Here is a 26,593-nt window from a genome sequence, read left to right on the forward strand (position 1 = left end):
TGACAAATACAGGGTCAATTGCTTAAAAGAATATTGAATAAACAGCCTTATTCAAAAAGAATACAATTCAAAGCACTCCAGCAACTATAGACATGTAAATACAAAAAAAACCATATAAATCACTAGCTGATCCTTTGTACTTACAACTGGGAAACAGAAGATTAGAAAGCAAGAAATAGAAATCCCCTCATAGCTGAGAGAGCATACAGGCAGAAGACCCAAGAACAAAGGACTCACACACAAACTTCCCTCCACCCAGAGTTGAAAAAATCCTGTTTCCTGATTGGTCCTCTGGTCAGGTGCTTCAGGTTACTTTTTTTTTTCAGGTGAAAGAGACATTAACCCTTAGCTATCTGTTTATGACACCATAAGGGGCACATTCTGTTTGCTGTAACGATAATAAATAGCTCATCTCAAAGAGCTTTACAAAGCAGATCAGTATCATCCCTATTTTACATTAAACTGAGGCACAGAGAGGGGCTGTTACTTGCACAAGGTTACCCAGCAAGCCAGTGGCAGAACCAGGAACAGAACTCATATCTCCTGAGTCCCAGTCCGGTGCTCTAGCCACAAGGCCTCACTGCTATGGGGAAACTGCCCTCCTTCCCACTACAAACACATTATCATTGTAGAACACCAACTAGTGTAATGTGCAAAAAGTTTTGACCTCATAAATGCAGAGCAGGAAAGCACAAAATCCCTGGGTCTTCCCTGGACATGGAGGAAAGTAAGTTGCTGCCAGTCCCCAGCTCCCTACTGGGCTGAGCAAGTGCTTCTCAGATTGTGTCTGGCTCTGGAGGTGAGAGCTGGGATTGGTCACTTGAAACTCTTCCCTTTAAATAATGGGGAGTGGAAGGAGGCGTGCTCTGCCCCAACTCACTGCCTAGCTTAGCTGGCTGGGTTCCTGTGAAGACTAAACTGCACCTCAGAAAGCAGCAAGTAACGTACTCCTGTCCCTGAAACAAAGGATGAGCAGGACAGGAATTGTGCTTGTCTGAGACAAAATTCCACCCTGGATCCACTCCTTGGCTGGCGCAGCTATTCACTGACCCCTTCTCTCAGCTACCCCTATAATACTACAGGTGTAGGACATGTGCCTTGTGTTGTTGCAAATCAGTTGACCATTGCTACTGAATTGAAACAATTAGAAGGAGATGCAGAACTTCAGGTCTAGATGGCATTTCCATTTCCCAGCTGTGGGTAATCATGCTGTGATTTAAAGGAAGGCAGGGAAGAAAAGAACGTGTGTCTGATTCCTTGTAGCCTGAGACCAACAACATTCTCTGTGTGTGTGTACGTGTATGAATACAAGTGTGATGACTAATGTAGGCTGTGTGGCAGCACAGGCGAGAGCGTCTACCTTCTGAACAAATGGCTTCTTCTGGGTGGGAGGAAAGAAGTGTTATAATGCGGGAGTGAGAGTGGGAGGCTGTGAAAAGAACTGGTGCAGAGAGGAAATGCAAAGAACAGATGTAATGAAGAAGTCTGATCTGTGATGTCACAGAGAGAGATTATGGGAGAGAAGGAGTAAAGGGTGGGGAACAAAGAAAAGAGAGAGATTGTACAGCTCAGTATGGACATAGGCAGCGAGAGAGAGATCTGTTGCTCTTTTCTGCTAAGCGTGGTGCCTGTGTGCACTTCAAGCCCGGCTCTCATGAAGAATGCAGTGGAAAATAACGGTGAGCTGTCAATAAAGAAGGAGCTGTAGTTGCCAACTCTGTGGCTTCTCTAGGGCTGGAGCACCCACAGAAAAATATAGTGGGTCCTCAGTACTCACCTGCCGCCCTGTAGATCAACTCCTGCCCCGCAGCCCTCCCATCTGCCAGCAGGCCCTGCCAATCAGCTCCTCTCCCCACCTCCCAGTGCCTTCCCCCCAGCTGCGATCAGCTGTTCAGCTGCATTCAGGAAGCACTGGGGGTAAGGTGAAGGAATGGGGGCAGGAAGAGGTGGGGGAGGGGGAAGAACAGGGTGGAAAAGATGCGGCGGGGATGGAGCAAGGGTGGGAAGAGGCAGGACAGGGTTGGAATTTGGGGGAAAGGATGGACTGGGGGCAGGCCCTGGGGCAGAGCAGGGGTCGAACAAGTCTGGCAAGCTCATTCTCAGGACTCCACAATCTCGCCATTGGCAGGAAATTGGCTGATGTGGTGGCATTCCCCCTTTATCATTTTGTTCTCTGGTGTCACAGTTTGGAAGCTACAAATCAGCCTCTCCTTCCAATGCCTCTGAAAACTTTGTCAGGCACAAAGGGGTTAATTTAGAAAGAGGCCCAAGTGAAGGTCTTCTGAGCAGATCAGGGCATCATGTCTCTTGGATCCCAACAACATGGTCCAGGCCTGGTTGAGGTCGGACAAGCTTTACCCTAGGTCAGTTTGGAAAGTCCTCCTTGAACTGAAGGTTTTTACGATAGCCATCACTGCAAGCGATGTGTGCTCCAAAAATATAAAAAGAGTGGGATAAACAGGAGATAACCCCATGGATGTGGTCTCAGCCCTTTCTCTGAAATAACAGTTGGAAGGTGCAGATAGCACCAAGTCTGTTAGGCATTGACACATTCCTGACTATACTTAATAGCCCAACGAACGGTCATTATCCCTCATCCACACCTGCACATCTCTCACATTTCCATTCCCATACATCCTCTCAGCATTTCTAAAATAAGAAATCACATCTTCCCTGCAACCATCACTTCATCCCTCTCCCGACCAGGAGCTGGGAACTGACTCCTTATGGTTTAACAAGGTGAAGGGTACCATTTTACATGAAGTAGCTTTTAACCTAGAGGCAGAAAGCTGCTTTGGGCCTTGTTCATGGAAATCCCATATAAGATTAAGAAAATTGAAAGTTTATACATCCCAAACCCTACTCACAAGCGCCTATTCCCTTCACGGACTGTTCCTCACACACCTCAGCCCCCTGCCCCCACTTACATGCATACAGATAGGTTTTGCTAGGATGTTTATATATATATTTTCCTTGCTGTATTTTTTACAACAAGCATCTGTTCCCATCCATATAGAAATCTAGATTCAGTCTCATGGAGTATGCAAGAAAGCCCGTTAAATGCTCCAGAAGTTCTGGATCCCACCCTTGAATTGAGCTTAAAATTATTAGAGAGCTGGGATATTGTGGATGAAAGAGAAAAGGCTACCCCAAAACATATGGATTAAAAAATTCTGCAGCAAGTAATATGTAAAGTCAAGATCCTCTCATTCTTCAAAGCCCTCCTGGAAATTGTGTGGGGAAATCCTTTCTCCTATTATATTTTACTATATACATTGCTTCCTCTGTTCCAGCAAAATGGCTTACAAGGGAGATAACAGTACATAGTTTTATGCACAGCCACAAGTGGCTGGAATTTTGGGGCCTGATTTTCTTCTCACATGCCCTGGAGTAAACAAAAAGTCGCTCCACTGAAATCCACTGAACTAGATTCTCAGCTGGTGCAAATTGCTGTAGCTCCATTGAAGGCAATGGGACTCTGCTGAACTACCTGGCTGAAGATCTGGCCCAACTGAGGTGCACCTGTGTAAGTGAACAAATAAGTCCTGTGTCTCTGTTGTCTTTTCTGGTGGCCAGGTTTTTAGCAATGAAATGTCAATAGGTGTGATGAAACAGGAAGAGACTTGTGATGTCAGTGCTACACAGTAGAGGTTTCTTTCAAAAAGATCCAGTGCTTGCAGCATCGTGTGGGCTGCTTTACAAATGGTTGCTACGTATGCCCTAATGCAAATGATCCTAGCCGGGGTGCCATTCAAACAGATGGGCGTGAGTGAGAAAAGGAACCAGCAAGACTGCATAGCATATGTGCATTCATTGTAGGTGTTGCTGGCAGGAATCCTAGTTAGGGATGTTCATATTTTTTGTCTTTTTGTAGGTTACACACCTATAGTTAGAGAAACTGTGTCAACCTGGAAAAATGATATTTAACAGCTGTTTCTCAGTTAGCTTTCCTGTTGGGAACTTAAAGCTGAAATGTTTCTTGAAGTTCAATTTGCCTAGGTTTACAAACATATTTTCCTGTTCCTTGGAACTGGGAAAGTGGAGGCAGTGCTTTTACTCTCTATTTCACGTCCATAAACAGAGGCATCCCAGCTAGGAGTAGAAAGGTTAGTTTACCTCTAAATTTGGCACTGGTTCAACTGCTGCTGGAATACTGTGTTTGGATCTGGTGCCCACAATTCAAGAAGGATGTTGATAAATTGGAGAGGGTTCAGAGAAGAGCCACGAGAATGTTTAGAAGATTAGAAAACAGGCCTCATACTGATAGATTCAATGTGCTCAATTTATTTAGCTTAATAAAGAGAACTTAGGCAGTGAGTCGATTACATTCTGTAAGTATCTACATGGGGAACACTCTTTGGTTTAGCAGAGAAAGATATAACATGATCTAATAGCTTGAAAAGTTGATACTAGACAAATTCAGACTGGAAATAAGTCAAATTTTTAACAATGAGATTAATTAACCATCAGAAAAATTTACCAAGGGTGGTGGTGGATTCTCCGTCACTGGCTATATTTAAATCAAGTTTGGATGTTTTTCTAAAAGATGTGCTCTAGGAATCATTCTGGGGAAGTTCTGTGGCCTGAGTTATACAGGAGGTCAGACTAGATGATCAAAATGGTTCCTTCTGGCTTTGGAATCTATGCTCCAGACTGTTGTCATCTTCATGTTTTCCTCCTCTAAATACTCGTCCTCTATATCCTTGCCCTTATTGAGACTGCCTTGCCTCCAGTGTGGGGTGATCCCTCCGGGTGTGTGGAGTTGCCAGCATGCTTCCTACTCTGCACTCTCGGAGACAACCCTGTTGTCGGGGTTATGGTGGGAGAAAGGGAGTGCGTGTGTGGCTGCTACACCTGTCTGATACTTTGTTGCCAGAGCAGCCCTTTGGAGGTTATTACCAGCAACTACAACTTAGAACAGCCCTAAATCTGCATTAAGTTGTGCCTTGGAACTAGGGTGGAATCCAGCAGTGCATATCTGGTTATGAGGATCTAGCCTATTGTGTATATTCATTCCTCAACTCCTTTAAAAGGAGTGATTGAAACAGCTGAACTGTGCTGTATCTCCAGATATATCCTTTCTCCAGGTCCACCAGTGGAAGATGAGGACTCCCCACTGCCTGCATAATTACCAGTCAAAACACAGCCCATGCTCAACTAGCTATAACCCTGCACTGACTCATGAGATGGGTGCACCCTTAACAGAGTTGAAGTTCAAATACACACCCAAACTATCCAGGCTTGCAGAATTTACATCATCTTGTGGGAACAACCTTTTAATGGTTTATTATTAGCACTTCCAGTTTCATGTGGAGCTGCATGCTCATTTCAGACCCTAAAGGAAGATTTGGTACCCACTCAATTCTGGTAATGGGAAAAGGCTTGCGGTAAGAGGGAAAAGTTTCCTATGTACTTTTAAAATAGGTTTGCCCATCCCCAATGGTGACCCTAGTAAAAGGCTAGCCTCTTATCTTCTCTCCTTCCTTTCCCAACCTCCGGCTCCCTTTACTTCCCAGAACAGTGCTATGTCTCCAGCTATGACAGAATGACACCACTTCTGCTCTATTAGCAAAATTGTTCATCATTTCATCCAAAGCACATTAGCTGACAGCCAAAAATTAAATAAGAAGCTTCTATTGTGATGCAAATCACCATGGCTGTGTGCTGGAGAATCTGGGAAATCTTACTTAAGTCTCTTAATTCTCAGCTGTCAGAAATGGTTCTTGTTTGCTGTCCTAATTAAAAAATACTTTTTTCTGCCCACATCAGATAACTATGCTGCATAAGCCCAATTTATTGTTTTCAGTACCAGTTGTTATTGGTTCTGATGCTGAGCGAATGTATTCACTAAGAAAGCAAGGAATACTTATAACCAGTCAATTCAGGTGGCAAAGCTTCTTTATTTAGTAAGAGCCATCTGAATTGATAGCACTTAAGGTTCAGCAGGGTTATTTATCTTTCCAATGAAGAGTGCGCTGTTGGTAGTTCTATCAAAAATAATCATCAGGAAGGGAGAGTTGAATTCAATGTTTAGAGGAAGCGACATCGGCATTATTTCAATGGCAGTGGCTGCTGATGCCTCTGTGCCTCTCTCATCAATGTTCAGCACGGCCTTATGGACAACCTGTGGGAGATAAAGCACACATTGCAGTTCTGGGCAGAGAACAGTAGCTTGTAATTAAAGATGACTCTGATGGCTTCTAGAGGTGTTTAGAAAGTCTCCTGGGGAAGAGTGGGCAAATGGACAGAATTGAACAGACACTGCAGAAAGAGAGGACATTTTCTTATTCTAGCCATTGCCACATCTCTGAGAAACAAGATAATCGAATCATAGAAATTCAGGGCTGGAAGAGACCCAAAGAGGTCATCTAGTCCACCCTCCTGCGCTGAGGCAGGATTAAGTATATCTAGACCATGTCTGACATATTGAAAGGTTAAAATCCATGTGCATTTTATACAACAATTTGGCATATGGATTGTGCCAGCCCTTTTCCAGACCCAAAGTCCAGAGTTTGGTCAGGAGACCAAAGACCTAGCAAATAGTGATCAGCTAAGAGAAAGCTGGGGTAAACAAGGTTACATTGCCTTTGCTAAGATATGCTTGGTCAGTAGAAATGCCAGATGTTGAAGCAATAACTGAATAATTATGTTTCAAATTGAACAAAAGATCCCTGTTCCAATTGTGTCAGTCTCTTAGTCTCTTCTGTAGGGAATGTTCTTCCCACAGATCCAACCTTGAGTTTATGAAAATTGGCACATCAGTATAAAATATGGCTTCCTCCCACCTCCCTTCCAAGGGACCAATGCCTGCCTTAAGACATAAAGGAAACAATCGGTATTGTCATATACTTTCACTGTCTCTGTGCTTTAACCCCTAGGAATGTACCTGTTGAACAGGAGTTGCTCCATTCCTATGGACCCCAAATCAGAATTCAATATACATATATTTTATACTAATAGCATTTTATCAAAGTATTAATTAAATGTTAAATTGCTAATTTGAGACCATGGGCAGAGACATTATGTAACCTTTTAACCATTGGCTAATGTGCTATCTTGTCTTGCTGCAAAACCCATCCTGGGCTGTGGAACTGCCTACCTCATCATTTTCCCCCACCCATGGAAAATCTATATATTCTATTATAATCAATTAATTGGCAGTGTCTCTGAACCTAATAAGCAAGGTGACACTCTGCCAGTGCTGTGTGTAATAAACTCCTATGCTTGACCTCTAAACAGTGTGGATTTATGTCCTTCACATATGTTCATCAACCTCTTCTTAAAAGCTGCCAATGATGGGTATTCCTCCACCTTCTTAGGTAACTTGTTCCAGTGCTTAATTGTCTTTATAGTTAGAAAGTTTTTCCTACTATCTAACCTAAATCTCTCTTGCTGCAAACTATGCTGATTACTTCTTGGTCTACCCTTGGCAGACATGAAAAACAATTGATCAATGAAAAATTTTAGTTATAGGTCTATACCTCCTTTTAGTTATAACACGTTTTTACATATTTGAAGACTATCATTATGTCCCCACTCTGTCTTCTCTAGACTAAATATGTCCAATATTTTCAACCTTTCCTCATAGGTCAGGTTTTCTATACTTCTTTTCATTGTCTTTGCTCTCCTCTGGACTCCAGTTTGTCCACGTTGCTTAGAGTGTGGTGCCCAACACTGGACATGATGGATCTGTTTGATCCTCCCCTCTATGAAGGAGATTTTTGTTTCCATATTCAAAGGACAGTCTCAATCGCAGATCTCCAAGATCTCTGGAAGGGATGGAGAACTGGTTTCTGAGGGATTATGGCTGAAATTCAACTGTGTGCAGAGGACCAGCACAAGGCGTAAGTACCTCTTGTGCCCTCTAAGACCAATAAATATGAGAGAAGCATCTAAATTGCTTTTATTAGTCTCTTTACACGTGGGGGAAAGGAAACAACTGAAGGTATTTGGGCAAACGCATCTAAACAGCTACTATAAATGACATCCAGTTAAATTCCAGAAATTAGTCCAAAAACATAGATGCTTATCTGAAGTGTATCCCTTAACCCTGAGATCTTCTTTTCCTTCTCTATGAGCCACCCCTTCATGATATCCCAACCTTGAGTTGCCATCTTGTGGGGAATGAGATGCCATTTAGTTTCCTACCCCCTGCCTGCACCTCCTCCAGACTTATTGGAGTGGCCAGCCTGCACTCCAATCTTGCTTTCCTGGGGCAGGAGGCTGGGCAGCATCTTCCAGGTACCTTTGGCAGCTTCTGTTGAGAATTCATCCCTGCTGTAAAACCCTCTGATCTGAGCAGAGTTAAGCCAGGGGTGGATCCATCCCATTATGGCTGACAATCAGACATGGTGATGCTCTGCTTAGCAAGGTACATTTTAACATGGCATTTTGAAAAGGAAAAGAGAATCCCCGCATTTGCAAACTTACTCTTGAAACCTGCAGCTCAGGGTCCCCAGTGATTCCAGACAGATCAGCTTGTTTGGTGAACACATCAGTAATGCCCATTTTGGTGAGATGGTGCTTTAAATCATAGGTAGCAGAGATCGAAAATTTTGGAATGTACAGGTTTGCTGAGCTGTTAGAAGAAACATAAGATGCTAAAATATTTCACTTAGGTCAGAATACAGTGTACAAGCTATTTAGCTTCTGTGACTGTTACAGGAAAACCCCAGGGAGTAGGCATGCTCCTTTGTATACAGTACTAACTGTCCCTCTGATTTCCAGTGTTTTCAAATGGTGATGCAGCTAATGGGTCAAACTCATCTCTGATGTCACACCTTACATCAGGTCTAAAATTGGCCATTTAGTTCATGTGGTCTCTCTTATTTTTTGTTGCTCTTCAGTGGACTTACACCAATGATGAATTTTGCCCAAGATGGTCCAGAGTATGCAGCTGAGAATTGCAGTAACTTTTTTTTGTCAGTATCACATTACCAGCTGCTATCCAATTTACTGCCCAATATCTCTAACTCCTCTGTGAAGCTTTATATTTCAGTATCCTGAGTAACTTCTGCAACACCTTTCCCTTTAGTATCATCTAGCTAATTAGCACCACCAAACCAAATTAGTGTGTTTCTTCCACCTTCTTCCAGATTGTTAACCTACTTGTTAAATATGACCAGAACTAACACTGATCTCTGCCTCAATGGACTCCCGGCACAGCTTGACTTTGGACCTGATCCAAAGCCCACTGACATATATTGAGAGATTCCAATTAACTTCAGTAGGCTTTGGATCAGGCCCATATTGCTCTTTATCAGCACATTTTGATTACACTCCTTCAACCCATGTCCATATTCAAACCAATGTGAACTAATTTATCTAGTACGATTTTATTAGATGCCGCACCAAATGCTTTACAAAACTGCAGCTAAAATAGCTGACTTTATTAAAACACAAGACTTTATTAAAAGAGTTCAGTCAGATGCAGTGAGAGCCATGGATGCAAATAGACTTATCTTGATTATTAATAGTAAATCAACTGGGAACTCAGAAAGTGGGCTAACTTGACCGAGGCAACTTCTCTAAGGGTTCTAGCATCTCTTCTCTCACCAGCAAGTTGCAGCAGTGGAAAGTTGTAGCCGGCGTTGATTCCAGGAGTGGGACTAGGAGAACTTCATCACAACATTATAGCTTGAAAAATAAAAGCCTAGAAAATCAGGAAATCCAGAGATAACTATAACTCTTGTTGATCATGGAATTCACTGATCCTTGTAACGTATTGTGACAAAGTTCCTCCTCTACCTTGGTGGGTCCTACGCCTATTGGCGGATTTGCTTGCCTCAGAGATCTTCCCCTCTGGTGGAACCCACAGTCTGGGTCAACTCCTCCTGTGTCTGATCAGGAGTTGGGAGGTTTGGGGGGAACCCGGGCCCGCCCTCTACTCTGGGTTCCAGCCCAGGGCCCTGTGGATTGCAGCAGTCTATACTGCCTCCTGTGACAGCTGCATGACAGCTACAACTCCCTGGACTACTTTCGCATGGCCTCCTCCAAACACCTTCTTTATCGTCACGACAGAACCTTCCACCTGGGGTCTGGTAATGCTTGTACTCCTCAGTCCTCCAGCAGCACACCCTCTCACTCTCAGTTCTTTGTGCTTCTTGCTCCCAGCTCCTCACACGTGCACCACAGACTGAAGTGAGCTCCTTTTTAAACCCAGGTGCCCAGATTAGCCTGCCTTAATTGATTCTAGCAGCTTCTTGATTGGCTGCAGGTGTTCTAATCAGCCTATCTGCCTTAATTGTTTCCAGAAAGCTCCTGATTGTTCTGGAACATTCCCTGTTACCTTACCCTGGGAAAGGGGACCTACTTAACCTTTATTCTGCCTAATAAAGGCAGAATAAAGGTTAAGAATATCTGCCTTCTATCACTCTTCTGTAGCCATCAGGCCTGATCCTGTCACAGTATATACAAGTCTATAACAAGTATTTCTAGTATTTCTAAATCTTCAGATTTAGAAAATGAATCAGTAATACATTTTGTGCCTGTCATTGCCCCTTTGTCTTCTAGGTGAAAGAGTTTGTCATAATTTTCTTAACTTGTTTCAAAGAATGAGATTCTTATGGTCTACACAACCGTGTGATTGAATTCTCTGTTAGTTGTGATTCTGGTTTATGTATGGTGTTAATACCACTGGCAATTTGTCAAGATACTTCAAAATGCAATTCTATCCTGAAAAGTCACTGTGGAAATTGCATCTTCTTGATCAACCAAACTGATTACATTAGTGACTCAAACACACGTTTACTACTTTATATTCCTGACAGCCCTGCAGAGCCGATGTAGCTCTGGGAGAGAAAGTTGGATTCTATTCCAGCCCATGCACCGCTGGAAGAATGATTAAATATATTTCAATTGCAGGATCTTTATTGATGGGAATGCCTGAGCAAAAAAAGAATCCAGTTTGACTCTGAAAGCTCAGGGTGAGTTTACAGGGTTGGCAATTAGGAGAAAAAATTGTTAAACTGAGCAGGTCTGATTTGGAGTCACTGAGCAATAAAAACATGGAACCCCACAGTGTCATTTTCACAGTTTTACTTTTCAAAGTACATCAGCACTTCAGATGTGCCATGCCTCCATACTTGAATTGGCAACTCCATAATACTTTGAAAAGGTACCTGATTGCCAAAAGATTACCTTAGATGGAGTGCATTTGACCATCTGGACACAGTTTCTTTCCACAGAGCATCTTCTACCTGCTTCATTTTTCCTTTATTAGGCAGAATAAAAAATGCTGTTGCACTTCCATTGTAATACAGTCGGACCACTGTGCAAGACAGCTCCGTATCGAAATGGAGGTCAAACCTGCCCATTCTGTGCATCATAGGAACTTTAACGATTGTTTCCTCATCCACAAAGAAGTCTCTTTCTTTAGTGTCCTCTGGCAAAAAAGGTTTTTCCCACTTGCCTAACAGAAAGAAAGAGAATGCAGTTGAATATTCTGGAAAAGAGGAATTAGACATACAGTCCTGGTGAACCATATAAGGTTATGTGTATATGTAATTTAAAAGCTAATTTTTATTTATAATGGATTATTTGTTTTGCAACATGTATTTATTTGTAGGCTGTAGAAATGCCTAATCATAGTGGAACACCCCAGAAACATCAAGGAATTACAATAAGCCTTACAATGCCTAGGTCCCTGCCAAATTCACAGTCTATTTTGGTCAATTTCACAGTCACACGATTTTTAAAATAGTAAATTTCACAATTTCAGCTATTTAAATCTGAAATTTCACGGTGTTGTAATTGTAGGAGTCCCAACTCAAAAAGAAGCTGGGGAGCGTGGTTGCAGGGTTATTGTAGGGAGGGTTGCGGCACTGCTACCTTTGCTTCTGCACTGCTGCTGGTGGTGCTCCAGCTGAACAGCTCTGAAGGCAGAGCCACCGCCAGCAGCCGCACAGGAGTCAGGATGGCCTGGTATGGTATTGCCACCCTTACTTCTGTGCTGCTGCCTGCAGAGCTGAGCCCTCAGTCAGCAGCCGCCACTCTCCAGCCACCCAGCTCAGAAGGCAGCAGTGCAGAAGTGAGGGTGGCAATACCATGACCCCACTAAAATAACCTAACGACCCCCCTGCAACTCCCTTTTGGGTCAGGACCCCCAATTTGAGACATGCTGGTCTCCCCCATGAAATCTCTATAGTAGAGGGTAAAAACACACAAAAGACCAGATTTCACAGTGAGAGACCAGATTCAATGGTCCGTGACGCATTTTCCATAGTTGTGAATTTGGTAGGGCCCTAGCAATACCCCACTCAGATAGGGAAGTATTATTATCCCTATTTCATAGTCAGGGAGGCACAGAGAGGTTAAAACACATGGGAACTGGACCAGACTCCTAATCCTGTGCTCTAATCACGAGACTATTTTTATTCCTTTATTAGAATAATATAGGGGCATCTCTGTATTGCCCCGACATATAACTTTGAATGAATGGTTAAATGTTTTTAAAACTGTAGTTTTGAGGAAAGACAAATTACTCTATTTGTGTGGGTTTATGATTAATTGAGGCCAAATTATGTGCTGTTGGGAAGATCAATTGTGATTTTTTCCCTAGACTTGGGACCTGGTTTACTTTCTTTCGAACCCACTTGAATAATATGGATTTCAATTCAGATGTCACAGGCTCACATTCTCTTGTGGAGACATCCGTAGTTTCACTGTACGGTAAGTGCAACATTTTATATATGAAGCTCACTTTAGCTGTGTTGTGGTCAAAGGGCCTGATCCAAAACTCATTGACTTCAGTGGGAAGACTCCTATTGACTTCAGTGGGCTTTGGATCAGGCCTATAATGGGCATTAAAACTCACTTTACTTTGCTTACACTGACTAGTTTCATTGTACAATGCCATATTGTAGCAGCAGCAATGGTAGTTCTAACAAGGCACAAAACATGTCTGAAAAATATTTGTCTGCAGTAAATTGGCCACCCTTCAATCATGTAACCTTTGAAAGAGACAGATAAGAAGGATCAGGTAGTTCATTCATCCCTTAATGCTCACAAGCAAAAATGGGGGAGAAGTGAGGGGTGCAACATTGTACTTATTACTAACTCTCTCTAAAGCAAACTCTATTTCCAGATGAATTCTTTACCTGTGGAGGAATGATATGGGCCTCCCTTTGCCTCAAAATTCAGTGATGATGTAAGTTTGCTGTGTGCCTTGTGCTACAGGGAGCAGTTCATGTTTCCTCTCATAGCAGAGTGAGCCTGCAGCTGCTTCTCACAGCTCGGTGAACAGGGATGTAGGCATTTGGTTTTCCACCCATTTCTTTCTACGTTAACACACTTATTTGAAATCATAATTGAATGACTTGATAGCTGTCAAGATAGGTCAGTTTACAAGAATAACAATCTGTACAGATCCCTATAGATTATAAAAAAGAACTGTAGTTTTCTTGTCTTAGATTCTAAGACCGTTCATACTCAGCCATCTAAAACGTATTAAACAGACATCTGTCTGTATATGTCTACTTACCTTTAAAGAAGATATAGCTAACCAAAATCATTGCAGTCTCTGGATCAAGATCCTTGACTAATTCAACAATTTTCCCATGTGTTTTCTTCTCTACATAATCATTGATATGTTTCTGAGCTTCTGCAGTATTCTTGAAGTTGATACTAAAAGCTTCTCCTTCATACAGGTTTTTGGTGTCAGCTAAAAACTTCTCTAGTGTTTTTAGTTTTTCTTTTAGAAACAAGGCGTTTCCCATATCGAGTTGGAGCTCACTGTCAGGATGGTTTAGAATGTGGATGAGATTATGGAAACAATCATGAATCTCCTTCTCCTGAAGTTCTGTCAGATTAAAGGCAAGTCCTTCCAGAATCTGAGTCAGAGTGTCTGATTTAGCACCAAGGGCCAGCATTGCAAAGGCAGTAGAGATGCTAATAGGAGAGAAGAAAATATTCTTCTTAGGGGCTTCTGAGGTAATCTGCTTGTAGAGTCTAAATGCAAAATCAGCATTGCTAGGAGCTAGTTTGAGGCAGTCACCTACATGATGGTGTTCCTCATGAACTGTACCTTCATGATGGTCATGTCCATTGTGGTCAGGCAGGTGATCGCAATGGGCAACAGCGTGAAGCCCAGCAAGTAACAAACACAGGTAGAGGGCGGGCTTCATCTTCCAGTGGAATTACTGTGTGTGGCAAAAACAAATTGGTTAGTAAGTGTAAAATAAATAAATAAACCTAGTACAAAATTACTCTCTCATCCCCATATAATAGGTGATCTTGTGATTATCTCTTCAATGATTAAATTTTTGTGTGGCCCAACTCTGTTCTTACTGGTTCGCTTAGCCTCCCTGCAATTCTCCTACATGATCCTCCTCTGCTCCACCTCTCTCATCCCCATGACCATCCAGTGTTATTGCCAAAAAAGCAAGGGTAGGTCATTGAAGATGCTGTGTATTTAATTTAGGCCAAAGGACGTAGAGGGGAGACTATGCAGTGGATGCTACTTTACTCGTATGGACACATGCCTGTCTAAAGTATGGCACCTCTAGTGATCCAAAATACTACAGTGCTGGAGATTGCTTTTGACACTAAGGCTCTAAGATTGTTCACAACAGGAGGGCCACTGGGTTAAGAGATCCAGAAATCTTGTGAGTCAAGAAAAGGGGAAGAGTTAGGCAGGCAGGAATCACTGTCGAAAGCTGAATATAAGTTGAGAGGACATGTCTGGACTGGTTCTTATTGCCTCTGAACTGGTTCCTCCATCACTGCTTTTAAATACCCTAATTATTGTCAGGTTTACAAGATGCTGCATTTCAACAAAGGATGCCTGGCTTTTTATAGCAAACCCCAAAACTCTTACACTCTGTGTAACAGTGAGATACCTCAGTGAAAAACCCCATCTAGAAAGAAAGTGAAATAATGTTCTTCCCTTCAGAAACCAGTAAACCCACTGGAATGGGTTCATTTTTTCAACATTGCAAAAAAAATATTTTCTTTTCACACTCAGGGACATTTTAGAAGTTAATTTCCTTTTACAGGCCTCTTTAACTTCTTGGTCAAGAATAATATTCCAGTTTCCAACATACCATAGGCCTGATAACTAGGGTTGCCAACTCTCCTGGTTTTCCTGGGGTCATCCCTTTTTTTTAGGTAGCTGTCCCAGGAAATCCAGAAGTCTTCTCAGGACATTAAAAATCCCATTGCTGTCAGTCACACTCCTGCAGGCTCCCTAAAGCCCTAGGGAATGTGGTGGGGGAGCCATGGGGCAGCAGTGCCTGCACAGTTCTGTCTCCAGAGTGTCTGGGAGCTGCAGGGATGGGTTGGCTTGGGAGCTGCAAGCAGGATAGGAAAAGCTTGGGTCTGGGAGTGGCCAGTTACCACCATACAGGTACTGTCTGTGGGATTGACCGCAAGGTGGCAGCAGGGTGGATTCAGCAAATGCTGTTCCCCGCTTGATGAGGTCAGTAGCTATGGCAACCCCAGGAGCAGAAGTTTGTGTGGATTGTGCCATCTCCTATGAGTGGGATGGTCAGGTAGTACCCAGGGTGTATGTGGTAGGAAGGGCAGGAAGATGCCCTAGTATTTTGTACCTCAGAGGGCAGATGTCCCAGAATAACACGGGTGAACATAATCAAAAACTCACTGAAGACAATGACATTATTTTCTGTTGACTTCAATGGGTTTAAGATCAGACCCATAGAAGTCAACCCATTTCTGTTTGCCTTCTTTCCTTCTGGTTGCAGGAAGTACATTATTTTGTCTGCTAACAACTGTATAAACCCATCATCAAGTGAGTTTGGAATCTTAATCTGGATGTGAGTATCAGAGCTGAACTCCTTTCTAAACATGAATTTACCTGCAGCTGGGCCAAACAAATGGCAGAAGGGTTGTGAATTGGTTTGAGAAATACAGGGCCACATTCACTAAATTTCACTCAGGAAGGTGTAAATTGAAGGTCTCTGCACCAACAGTGGCCTTGCATCCCAGCAGGGACTCAACTCCAAAGAATATTATCAAAGGTATTTGCTCACTGCTGTCTCTTGGCTCTCTCTCTGGAGGGAGCAGATTTATTTTATCCCGTTAATATCCACTTGCCATGATGTTACATTGCACAAATAGAAAAATATTGCAATTAGGACTGGGCAAGTATTACAAAATATTTTCAGTGAATAATCACACATTTTTAAAGGAATATGCTTCACTTTGTGTCTGTATCTTTTTATTGTCTTACTGCAAATATTTGATCCCTTGGGTTTTAGAAGCATGAATATTTGTAAAAAGCAGACTTCTGTTTGCAAATATTGCAGAAAATCAGAACATCTGCAAGTGTTCATAGCAATCAAGTTTAACATTCACATACATATTATTTAAAATGGCTATTCTTGTGTTCTCATCCAGTCAGGACACAGAAACAATACCTCATGACTTATCTGACTAGTTTTACAAAGCTCCTAATTTGAACATTTGACACTAATACTTTCCAGACAATATGAATAAAATCATTTGAAAAGAAATCAACTCTCATAACACATGAACCAGAGCTAAGCCTAATCTGTTCACAGATTCTCTTCAAGCCTATGCTTTGGGCACATTTGGATAAATTATTCTTTGTGAACTATTTACTCAGCTCTAGTCACAATTTATCTAGTTATCATTGATATCAATGAATATTTTATTTCACATCAAAGCCACCACTATTCTTCACTCTCATCTCTTTTAGTGCCTAACACTAAACATACAATCGGAATTTTATATGGACAGATTTATTAGCCAATTCATATTTACTTGGAATGTGAAATACATATTGAGTTTGAATGTCCCTGTTCAAGAAGTCATTTTAGTGGCTCAGACAAGATGTTTCAATTACAGCTGTATGTCCATATGAATTCCAATTTTCTGTATTGTTTTAAATTTTTGATTAGTTTATGTTGCGCTACCTAACTATAATAGGTTTTTTTTTCTCCCCTGGCTTGGTTGTTTTTGTGGCTGACTGATTAACTTTCATAGAGTTAATCACATTGCATTTCAATTTTCAATTCATAGTCAGAATCTAATATAATATGGGCCTGATTCTGGGTAGAGATTTACTTTTTTTTTTAATTGAAATCTGAGATTCTCACATTCATAGAAACGTAGGGCCAGAGAGGACCTTGAGAGGTCATCAAGTCCAACCCTTTGCACTGAGGAAGGACCAAGTAAACCTAGACCATCCCTGACAGGTGTTTGTCCAACCTGTTCTTAAAAACCTGCAATAATGGGGATTCTACCACCTTCTTTAGAAGCCTGTTCCAGAGGTTAACTATCCTTATAGTTAAAAAATGTTTCCTAATATCTAACCTAACCTCCCATGCACAGATTAATCTCATACTTTCACCTGACTCCAGGAGCTTGGACTTTAAGAAACATACCAAATATTGCAAGACTCACAATAAAATCATGAGAGATGCCAACACTGGTTACTCTAGCTTCAGGCTAGTGTGGCTCCATTCTAGTCAGTGAAATTATACCTGAATGAAACTGGTGTAACACAGTAGACACCCAGGCAGTCTGTATCAGAATTGTAGAGGACAAGGCAAGTGGGGGCCTGACCTCTGCAATGAATTCTCTTGAGGCGTGAGCCCTGTGTCTGAATGGAGTGCCTGACAAAACTGAGGCCCAAAGAATTACAAATTAGGGCATTTTTCAAGCATTCATAATATATTTTAAGGACCTGATGGTGCAAAGTGCTCAATTCCATTAATTTCAGTGGATGAAATGGGGCATTTAGTACCTTGCAGGATCAGGGTCTTGTGCTAAAATATTGGTTTTCTTAACTATGCTAGAAATACCCTTGGGCATTTAAACAGAAGACCCAGGTCAGCCTGCCATTTCTGTTTTAGGGCTGGTCAAAAATGTTTATGCTCATTTAATATTACAATTATTTTCAAATGTAGGGTTTGACATGCCTTCCAAAGTCCTGCAGTTTGGAAACTGGACTGATCTTTAGGAGTAGAAAGAGAAATTCAAATATAATTCAGTTTTTGGGTGATAATTCAGTTTTTCAATATTATGGGCCTAATTCTGCACTAAGATACACTATCTCTGATTCTCTATTAGTCTGTCATTGAGCTGAGCCAAGAACAGAGGTGGGGGCAAAGTTGGCTATTGACTTCAATTTTTAAAAAAATCATTTAAAATCTGAGAGACATAAGGTGTGCGAGGTAATATCTTTTACTGGCCCAACTTCTGTTGACAAAATAGACAAGCTTTTGGGCTACATAGAACTTGTCTTCAGGTTTGCAAAAGGTAATCAGAGTGTCACAACTAAATCCAAGGTGGAACAGATTATTAAGCATAAAGAGTTAACACATGTTGCAAGAGATCATTCAAGATAAAGTGGGCAATTAACACCTCTGCAGTAATTTAAAATCTGACTTTTTGTCCCATAAAAGAAGGATAGTTCCAAGGATATATACTGATTGAAAAGGGATTTTATTTAAGGCATATACAATATGAGAAGCAAGCCACTTAATGCATTCAGGAATATGATTTTAAAGCTTCATGGATTAAGGGACTATCTAATGAAACAGTCTTTTAAAAAGAATCTTTGCCCTGCAAGCTTTCAGAGTATTTTACCCGTTAGTAAGACTGGGAGCCTTTGCTCTGGACTTCATATTTGCTGTGGTTGCTGTATTTGCCTTTCACAGTTTGCCAGATCAGATAATTATAGTTAGCAAGAGACGCTATTTAAATCAGAATGTGTTATAAAGCACAAGCTATAATATCCTACACATACCTTATGATTCAGGGTTTCTGTTACCAAAGACAATTGCTTACAATTTCTTAAAATGCAAATACAATGCAACTTGCACAAAATTAGAATAATATTTCACTATTTTATAGTGCTTTTCATCAGTAGATCTCAGTCTAGTCTAGACTGGATATAAACACAGGATTCAAAGTGAAGTGTGCCTGAGTTCAAGTCCGGGTCTGCACTGGCTTCCTGTGTAGCCTTAGAGAAATCATTTCAGCCCCCTGCCTCAGTTTCCCTCTTGTTCTGTGTTAAGCATTGGCAAGTGCTGAGGGTTGTAGGAGGTGTGGTTCCTGCCATGCAGAACTTTCTGTTGAAACAGACAAATGACACAAAAACATGCTGAGACTCAGAGGATGGCAGTGCTTAGGGCAGTTTGCTTTAATGGACTTGGTAATCATGTTTGACTGATATAAGTCAGCATTTGTCCTGTGGCGCTGATTTTACAGCTGAGAATGGCAGCTCTTGCTTCCCCAGTGGCGTGATGGAGATAACTCTGTGACTAGCTGGAGCCACCTTATTAAAATCCCACCAGCAAACTGAGAAGAGGGCTAGGGTAAATACCCTGCCTCTGGTGGAACTTGTTCCCTGTCTGGATACCACTAACTTACCTGTGCTAGAGGCACTGTCTCTGTGATTCAGAAAAAGACATCCCTGAATACAGTCTTCTGTAGGATAGTTGAAATACTGGCTACTTTAAAAGTCCTACATTGTAGAGGACATGTCCTACCTCCTTTACAAGCTCTCCAGAACTCCTAGCTCAAACTACACAAGGTGAAAACTGCTATATTAGTAATAAGCTAAGGCACAAAGGAGAAACACCTCCATCAAATACATAATCTTATTCACCAGACGGTGCTGCTTCCCATCTTTCATTCTGGTTATAAGATAGCAATTTCTAAGCAGGGGAAAAATAAAATAAGCAGATTCCCTAGTTCCTGAATGCTCCATTCTTTGAGCACTCCCCTTCTCCAAGGCCACGAGATTAATTTCTGCCTTCATAAAAATCAATAGCAGCTTTTCCCTGACTTCAGTGTGATCAGGATTTCACTCATAGAGATCAGCACTGCCTATAAGGGACATTTTTATGATAAATCCTTGTTAAATTACTGTCACCATAAAACTGCTTACTCGCCTGCTGTGAAGATTAGTTGATTAGTGTTTATACAGTGCTCTGATCAGGTAACATGCTATGTGCATTTTAAATATCATCATGGCTATTGCATCCTGGAATGGTTGCTTAAGACAGATTTCCTTGTACCAAACAGAACAAAAGGCGCCACCATGTGAATCAAATGGCATAACATAAATTACATGCAACGCTGGTAATACACATTTGAAGTCCCCATGGTAAAATGATTACTTACCTCAGGTTTCAAGAATCCTGTGGTGTTCAGCAGGCTGTGCTGCACTTTGCTTTGCTATTTATGCTGCTGAAAAGCATTATGAAAGCAAAGTGTCCTCTAGCAAAGATTAACCAGGTCTGGTAAGGGTTAGTACTTTACTGATTGCACAGAGCAAACAGTGATGATGTTAGTTTTATGGCGCACCTAGTTTTGCTGTGTGTGCATGCCCTGAATGTGGGTTTGTGTACATTGGACATTGTCTTCCACCTTACTTCTGTTTATGCTACAGTGAGGAACACTAAAGCCCCAGTCTTGCAACTACTTACATGCATGAGTATCTTTACTCATTTTGATAATCCCATTGGTTTCAAGTGAGTGCTCAAGTGAGTAAAATTACATGTGTATAGTACTGGCTTGGGGCCTAATGGCAAACCTCAGGTAACTAAGTAGTGCCAACAGATCTCTTCTTAATAGTTCAGATTCCTTGTTTCCATCCCTGAAAACTTGGAGTAGCTCTTACACTGTGTATGAAATGCATATAAAACTAACCACCTATTACTTATCTACATTCCCATTGACAAAGCAAGTAACTGGGACCCCCCAAAAAAAATTTAAATAAAAAGGCATCATTTATGTTTGTAGTGACTATAGGTTGCTGTAGTGACTGGCAAATTCCACTGTGTTTGCTATGTTGAATAAAAATGATTAGAACACAGGCTGGTAAATGCAATGCTAAAGTATGTTCTAGTTCTTTTATAATCTCATGTAGGAATCAAGGACAGAATCAGGCCAGACAGTGCAAAACCCAGGATACCAGCAGACTGTTTAACTTATAAAATGATAATTTAAATAAAACAATAGGTTTGCCAGTGTATTTTTGTGATCTCCTTTTTAATGCAAATACTGTGATTTTCATTCAGAACTGGCCGAGCACTGTCTGCTAATGATGGTTTCCAGCTCTCAAGTTATTTACAGGCTGGTTTCTGATGAGGATGGGAAAACCAAGTTAATCACAGATGTTGTGTGGTGTTTGCCATTCTATAGTCAGTGTTTACCTGTCATTACTGCACAATGGACCTGATTTACCCCTCCCTGGCACTCAGTGTAGTCACTGGCATCTAGGCACAGTGCTACCATTCTGAGCTGATAGTGTCTGACACTCACCTTATAGAGATGTCAGTGGCTGCACAAGGTGCAAATGGGAGAATCAGGCCCAGTTTAGCTCATGTCCTCAAATTCACACCTGAAGGTGGACCCAAGGCGTGTAGATCTCCTCTCTCCAACATGAGGCAGGCGGTTGTCTCTTTAGACTTGTTCCTTCTTTGCCCTCTCCCCCTTACTCTGGATTCCACGTTGTGTCTCTTTCGGTGTGGGGAGCTACCTGTGGGGAAAGTAGCAGAGGCTAGATGGGCTGAGGAATGGAGTAAATGGGCTTGGTGGCCCTCTCTGGCCCAAATGGGCTAACCTAGCAAAGATAGTGCAGCTTGGAGGAGCCTGGTATCACAGCGAACATTGATGGTTGAAGTGAGGCTCTGGGCCAACTGGGTGACTGAGAGCCACTAGGAGAGTGGATGATGGGAAAGGCAGGAGTCACCAGCTGGTCCCTTGTGCTGTTGTGGGAAGAGAGGGCTTTAGGTTTAAGGCTTCAGTCCAACAAAGCACTTAAGAAGCATGTGTCTAGGTTTAAGGACAGGTACTGTCCCATTGGAGCCCAGTGGGGACAATGAGCTCAAGTGCTCAAGTGCTTTGCTGGAGCAGGGACTTAAGAAGCAATGTCAGAGTCTGGGGAGGACTAAGAAGACTAGGAATAAAGGGATAGCTCTATAGTAGGATTGCAGTTTCTGTGGAGAAAAGTGCATCCTAAATTAAACAGTAATAAGTCACCAGGACCGGATGGCGTTCGCACAAGAGTTCTGAATGAACTCAAATATGAAATTGCCAAACAAACAAACAAACAAACAACTAACTGTGGTATGTAAACTACCACTTACACCAGCTTCTCTTCCAGATGAATGGAGGATAGCTAATGTAATGCCATTATTATTTTGAAAAAGGCTCCAGAGCCAGTCCTGGCAAGTACAGGCTGATGAGCCTAACTTCAGTACCAGGCAAATTGTTTGAAACTAAAGTAAAGAACAGAATTATCAGACATACAGATGAACATAATTTGTTGGGGAAGAGTCAGCACTTTTGAAAGGGGTATCTTGTCTCACCAATCACTTAGAATTCTTTGAGGGGGTCAACAAACATGTAAACAAGGGTGATCCAGTGGGTATAGTGTACTTGGACTTTCAGAACCCATTTGACAAGGTCCCTCACCAAAGACTCTTAAGCAACGTAAACAATCATGTGATAAGAGAGAAGGTCCTCACATGGATCAGTAACTGGTTAAAAGGCAGGTAATAAAGGATAGGACTAAACTGACCATTTTCGGAACAGTGAGAGGTAAATAGCAGGGTTCCCCAAGGATCTGTACTGGGACCTGTACTGTTCAACATAATCATGCATGATCTAGACAAAGGGGTAAAATAGTGAGGTGGAAAAGTTTGCAGATGATAAAAAATTACTGAAGATAGTTAAGTTCAAAGCAGACTGAGAAGAGTTACAAAGGGATCTCATAATAATTGGGTGACTGGGCAACAAAAAGGCAGATGAAATTCAGTGTTGATAAGTAATGCACATTGGAAAACATATTGCCAAAATGATGGGATCTAAATTAGCTGTTACTACTCAAGAAAGAGATCTTGGAATCATTGTGGCTAGTTTGCTGCAAATAACTGCTCAATGTGCTGTGGCAGTCAAAAAAGCTAATAGAATGTTAGGAACCACTAGGAAAAGGCTATATAATAAGGCAGTAAATATCATAATGCCATGATATAAATCGATGGTACACCCCCCTCCTTCAGTACTATGTGGAGTTCTGGTAGCCTCATCTCAAAAAAGATATATTAGAATTGGAAAAGCTGCAGAGAAGGGCAACATAAAAGATTAGTGGAATGGATCCCTGTTTCTGTGCCCCACCCCTGTCTATTGATTCTGGTTCTGACCCTTGGCTTGATTCCTGACTCTGATTCTGGCAATGCCAATGATTCAGAGGGAATTAACAGAACAGGTCAATTATCGAGTGATCCATCCCCTGTCATCCAGTCCTACAATCTGGCAGTTAGAGGCTTAGAGACACTCAAAGCAAGGGGTTGCAACCCTAAAGATTTTGGCTGATAGCCATTGAAAGACCCATCCTCCATGAACTTATCTAATTCTTTTTTGAACCCAGTTATACTTTTGACATTTACAACATCCCTTGGCAACAAGTTCCACAGGTTGACTTGCATGTTTTAAGAAGTACTTCTTTATGTTTTTTTTAAACCTGATGCCTATTAATTTCATCAAGTGACCCTGGGCTCTTGAAGGGGTAAATAATACTTCCTTATTTACTTTCTCCACACTATTCATGGCTTTATAGACTTTTATCATATCTCCCCTTAGTCGTCTCTTTTCCAAACTGAACAGTCTGTCTTTTTTTCATCTCTCCTCATATGAAAGTTGTTCCATACCCTGAATCTTTTATGTTGCCCTTCTCTGTACCTTTCCCAATTTTAATATATCTTTTTTGAGATGGGCTCCCAAAATGGTACACAGTATTGAAGATGTGTGCATACCATGGATTTATATAGTGATATTATGATACTTATTGTCTTATTATCCGTTCCTTTCCTAATGGTTTCTAACATTCTGTTAGCTTTAACTGCCACTTCACACTGACCAGATGTTTTTGGAGAACTGATATCTGCTGGGAGAGCAATACTGCGGTGCACAGACAATCCAGGAAGATTTTGGAGAGTGTTGGGGACAACTTCCTTGTGCAAGTGCTGGAGGAACCAACTATGGGCCATGTTTCTCTTGACCTGCTGCTCATAAATAGGGAAGAATTGGAAGAAGAAGTAGGAGTGGGTGGCAACCTGGGCAGCAGTGATCATGATGAGATGGTCGAGTTTAGGATCCTGACAAAGGGAAGAAAGGAGAGCAACAGACTGTGGTCCTTGGACTTCAGAAAAACAGACTTTGACTCCTTCAGGGAACTGATGGGCAGGATCCCCTGGGAGCCTAATATGAGGGAGAAATAGTCCAAGAAAGCTGGCTGTATTTTAAAGAAGCCTTATTGAGAGTTCAAGAACAAACCATCCCGATGTGCAGAAGAATAGCAAATATGGCAGGCAACCAGGTTGGCTTAACAGAGAAATCTTCAGTGAACTTAAATACAAAAAGGAAGTTACAAGATGTGGAAACTTGGACAGATGACTAGGGAGGATTATAAAAATATTGCTTGAGCATGCAGGGGTGCAAGCACAAGTGGAGTTGCAGCTAGCAAGGAATGTGAAGGGTAACAAGAAAGGTTTCTACAGGTATCTTAGCAACAAGAAGAAGGTCAGGAAAAGTGTGGGACCCTTGCTGATGGGGGAGGCAACTTAGTGACAAATGATATGGAAAAAGCTGAAGTATTCAATGCTTTTTTTGCCTTGGTCTTCACAGACAAGGTCAGCTCCCAGACTGCTGTACTGGGCAACACAGTATGGAGAGGAGGTGAGCAGCCCTCAGTGGTGAAAGAACAGGTTAAGGACTATTTAGAAAAGCTGGACATGCACAAGTCCAGAAAGCTGGATGTGCTGCATTCAAGGTACTGAGGGAGTTGGTGGATGTGATTGCAGAGTCATTGGCCATTATCTTTGAAAACTCATGGCAATTGGGGGTGGGTCCTGGATGACTGGAAAAAGGCAAATATAGTGTCCATCTTTAGAAAAGAGAAGAAGGAGAATCCAGGGAACCACAGACCAGTCACCTCAATCCCTGGAAAAATCATGGAGCAGGTCCTCAAGGAATCCATTCTGAAGCACTTGAAGGAGAGGAAGGTGATCAGGAATAGTTAGCATGGATTCTCCAAGGGCAAGTCATGCCTGATCAATCTGACTGCCTTCTGTGATGAGATAACTGACTCTGTGGATATGGGGAAAGCAGTGCACATGATATACTTTGACTTTAGCAAAGCTTTTGATACAGTCTTCCACAGTATTCTTACCAGCAAGTTAAAAAAGTATGGATTGGATGAATGTACTATAAGCTGAACAGAAAGGTGTCTAGATCATCAGGCTCAATGAGTAGTGATCCACGGCTTGATGTCTAGTTGGCAGTGGATGTCAAGTGGAATACCCCAGAGGTCAGTCCTGGGGCTGGTTTTGTTTAACACCTTCATTAGTGATCTGGATGATGGGATGGATTGCACTCTCAGCAAGTTCGCGGATGACACTAAGCTGGGGGGAGAAGTAGACATGTTGGAGGATAGCATAGGGCCTAGAGTGACCTAGACAAATTAGAGGACTGGCCAAAAAGAAATCTGATGAGGTTTAACAAGGACAAGTGCAGTATCCTGCACTTAGGACGGAAGAATTCCATGCACTGCTACACGCTGGGGACCGACAGACAAAGTGGCAGTTCTCCAGAAAAAGATCTGGGGATTACAGCGGATGAGAAGCAGGATATGAATCAACCATGTGCCCTTGTTGCCAAGAAGGCTAACAGCATATTGGGCTGCACTAGTAGGAGCATTGCCAGCAGATCGAGGGAAGGGAAGTGATAATTTCCCTCTAGTCCGCACTGGTGAGGCCGCATCCATAGTATTGCGACCAGTTTTTGGCCCCCACACTACAGAAAGGATGTTGACAAATTGAAGAGAGTCCAGCAGAGGGCAATGAAAATGATTAAGGGGCTAGGGCACATGAGGAGAGGCTGAGGGAACTGCTCTTATTTAGTCTGCAGAAAAGAAGAATGAGTGGGGATTTGAAGGAAGACTTCAACTACCTGAAGGGGTTTCCAAAGAGGATGGAACTAGGCTGTTTTCAGTGGTGGCAGGTGACAGAACAAGGAGCAATGGTCTCAAGTTGTAGTGTGCGAAGTCTAGGTTGGATATTAGGAAAAACTATTTCACTAAGAGGGTGGTTTAGCACTGGAATGGGTTACCTAGGGAGGTGGTGGAACCTCCATCCTTAGAGGTTTTTAAGGCCCAACTTGACAAAGCCCTGGCTAGGATGATTTAGTTAGGTCTGTGATGGGATGTTAGATGGGGTGGGATCTGAGTTACTACAGAATATTCTTTCCTGGCTGCTGGCTGGTGAGTCTTGCCCACATGCTCAGAGTTTAACTGATCGCCATATTTGGGGTCGGGAAGGAATTTTCCTCCAGGGCAGATTGGCAGAGACCCTGGAGGTTTTTTGCCTTCCTCTGCAGCATGGGGCATGGGTCACTTGCTGGGGGATTCTCTGCAGCTTGAGGTCTTCAAACCGCAATTTGAGGACTTCAGTGACTTGGACATGGGTTGGGGGTTTGTTGCAGGAGTGGGCGGGTGAGATTCTGTGGCCTGCATTGTGCAGGAGGTCGGACTAGATGATCATGGTGGTCCCTTCTGACCTAAAAGTCTATGAGTCTATGAGTTGGGGGTGGTCCTGCTTTG

At 42.2% G+C, this 26,593-nt stretch overlaps 1 protein-coding gene across 2 annotated transcripts in view; it reads right to left on the reverse strand.

Moving 5' to 3' along the window:
* Positions 1-4,292: 4,292 nt before the first annotated feature.
* Positions 4,293-26,593, reverse strand: part of LOC127051761 (alpha-1-antiproteinase 2-like) — a 298,892-nt gene continuing 276,591 nt past the window's right edge. Inside the window, exons 1-5 of one of the 2 annotated variants that reach the window (XM_050954485.1) lie at positions 20,113-20,211; positions 13,481-14,138; positions 11,140-11,410; positions 8,431-8,578; positions 4,293-6,124 (exon numbers count right to left, since the gene is read on the reverse strand). In XM_050954485.1, coding sequence (XP_050810442.1) covers positions 5,933-6,124; positions 8,431-8,578; positions 11,140-11,410; positions 13,481-14,123 — 1,254 coding nt within the window. In that variant the 5' untranslated portion in view covers positions 14,124-14,138; positions 20,113-20,211 and the 3' untranslated portion in view covers positions 4,293-5,932. Of the gene's footprint in view, positions 6,125-8,430; positions 8,579-11,139; positions 11,411-13,480; positions 14,139-20,112; positions 20,212-26,593 lie in introns of those variants that run through there. The other variant, XM_050954486.1, reaches the window with a different exon arrangement.

This window comes from Gopherus flavomarginatus, chromosome 5, assembly GCF_025201925.1.
Source record: "Gopherus flavomarginatus isolate rGopFla2 chromosome 5, rGopFla2.mat.asm, whole genome shotgun sequence".
Taxonomy (NCBI): domain Eukaryota; kingdom Metazoa; phylum Chordata; order Testudines; family Testudinidae; genus Gopherus; species Gopherus flavomarginatus.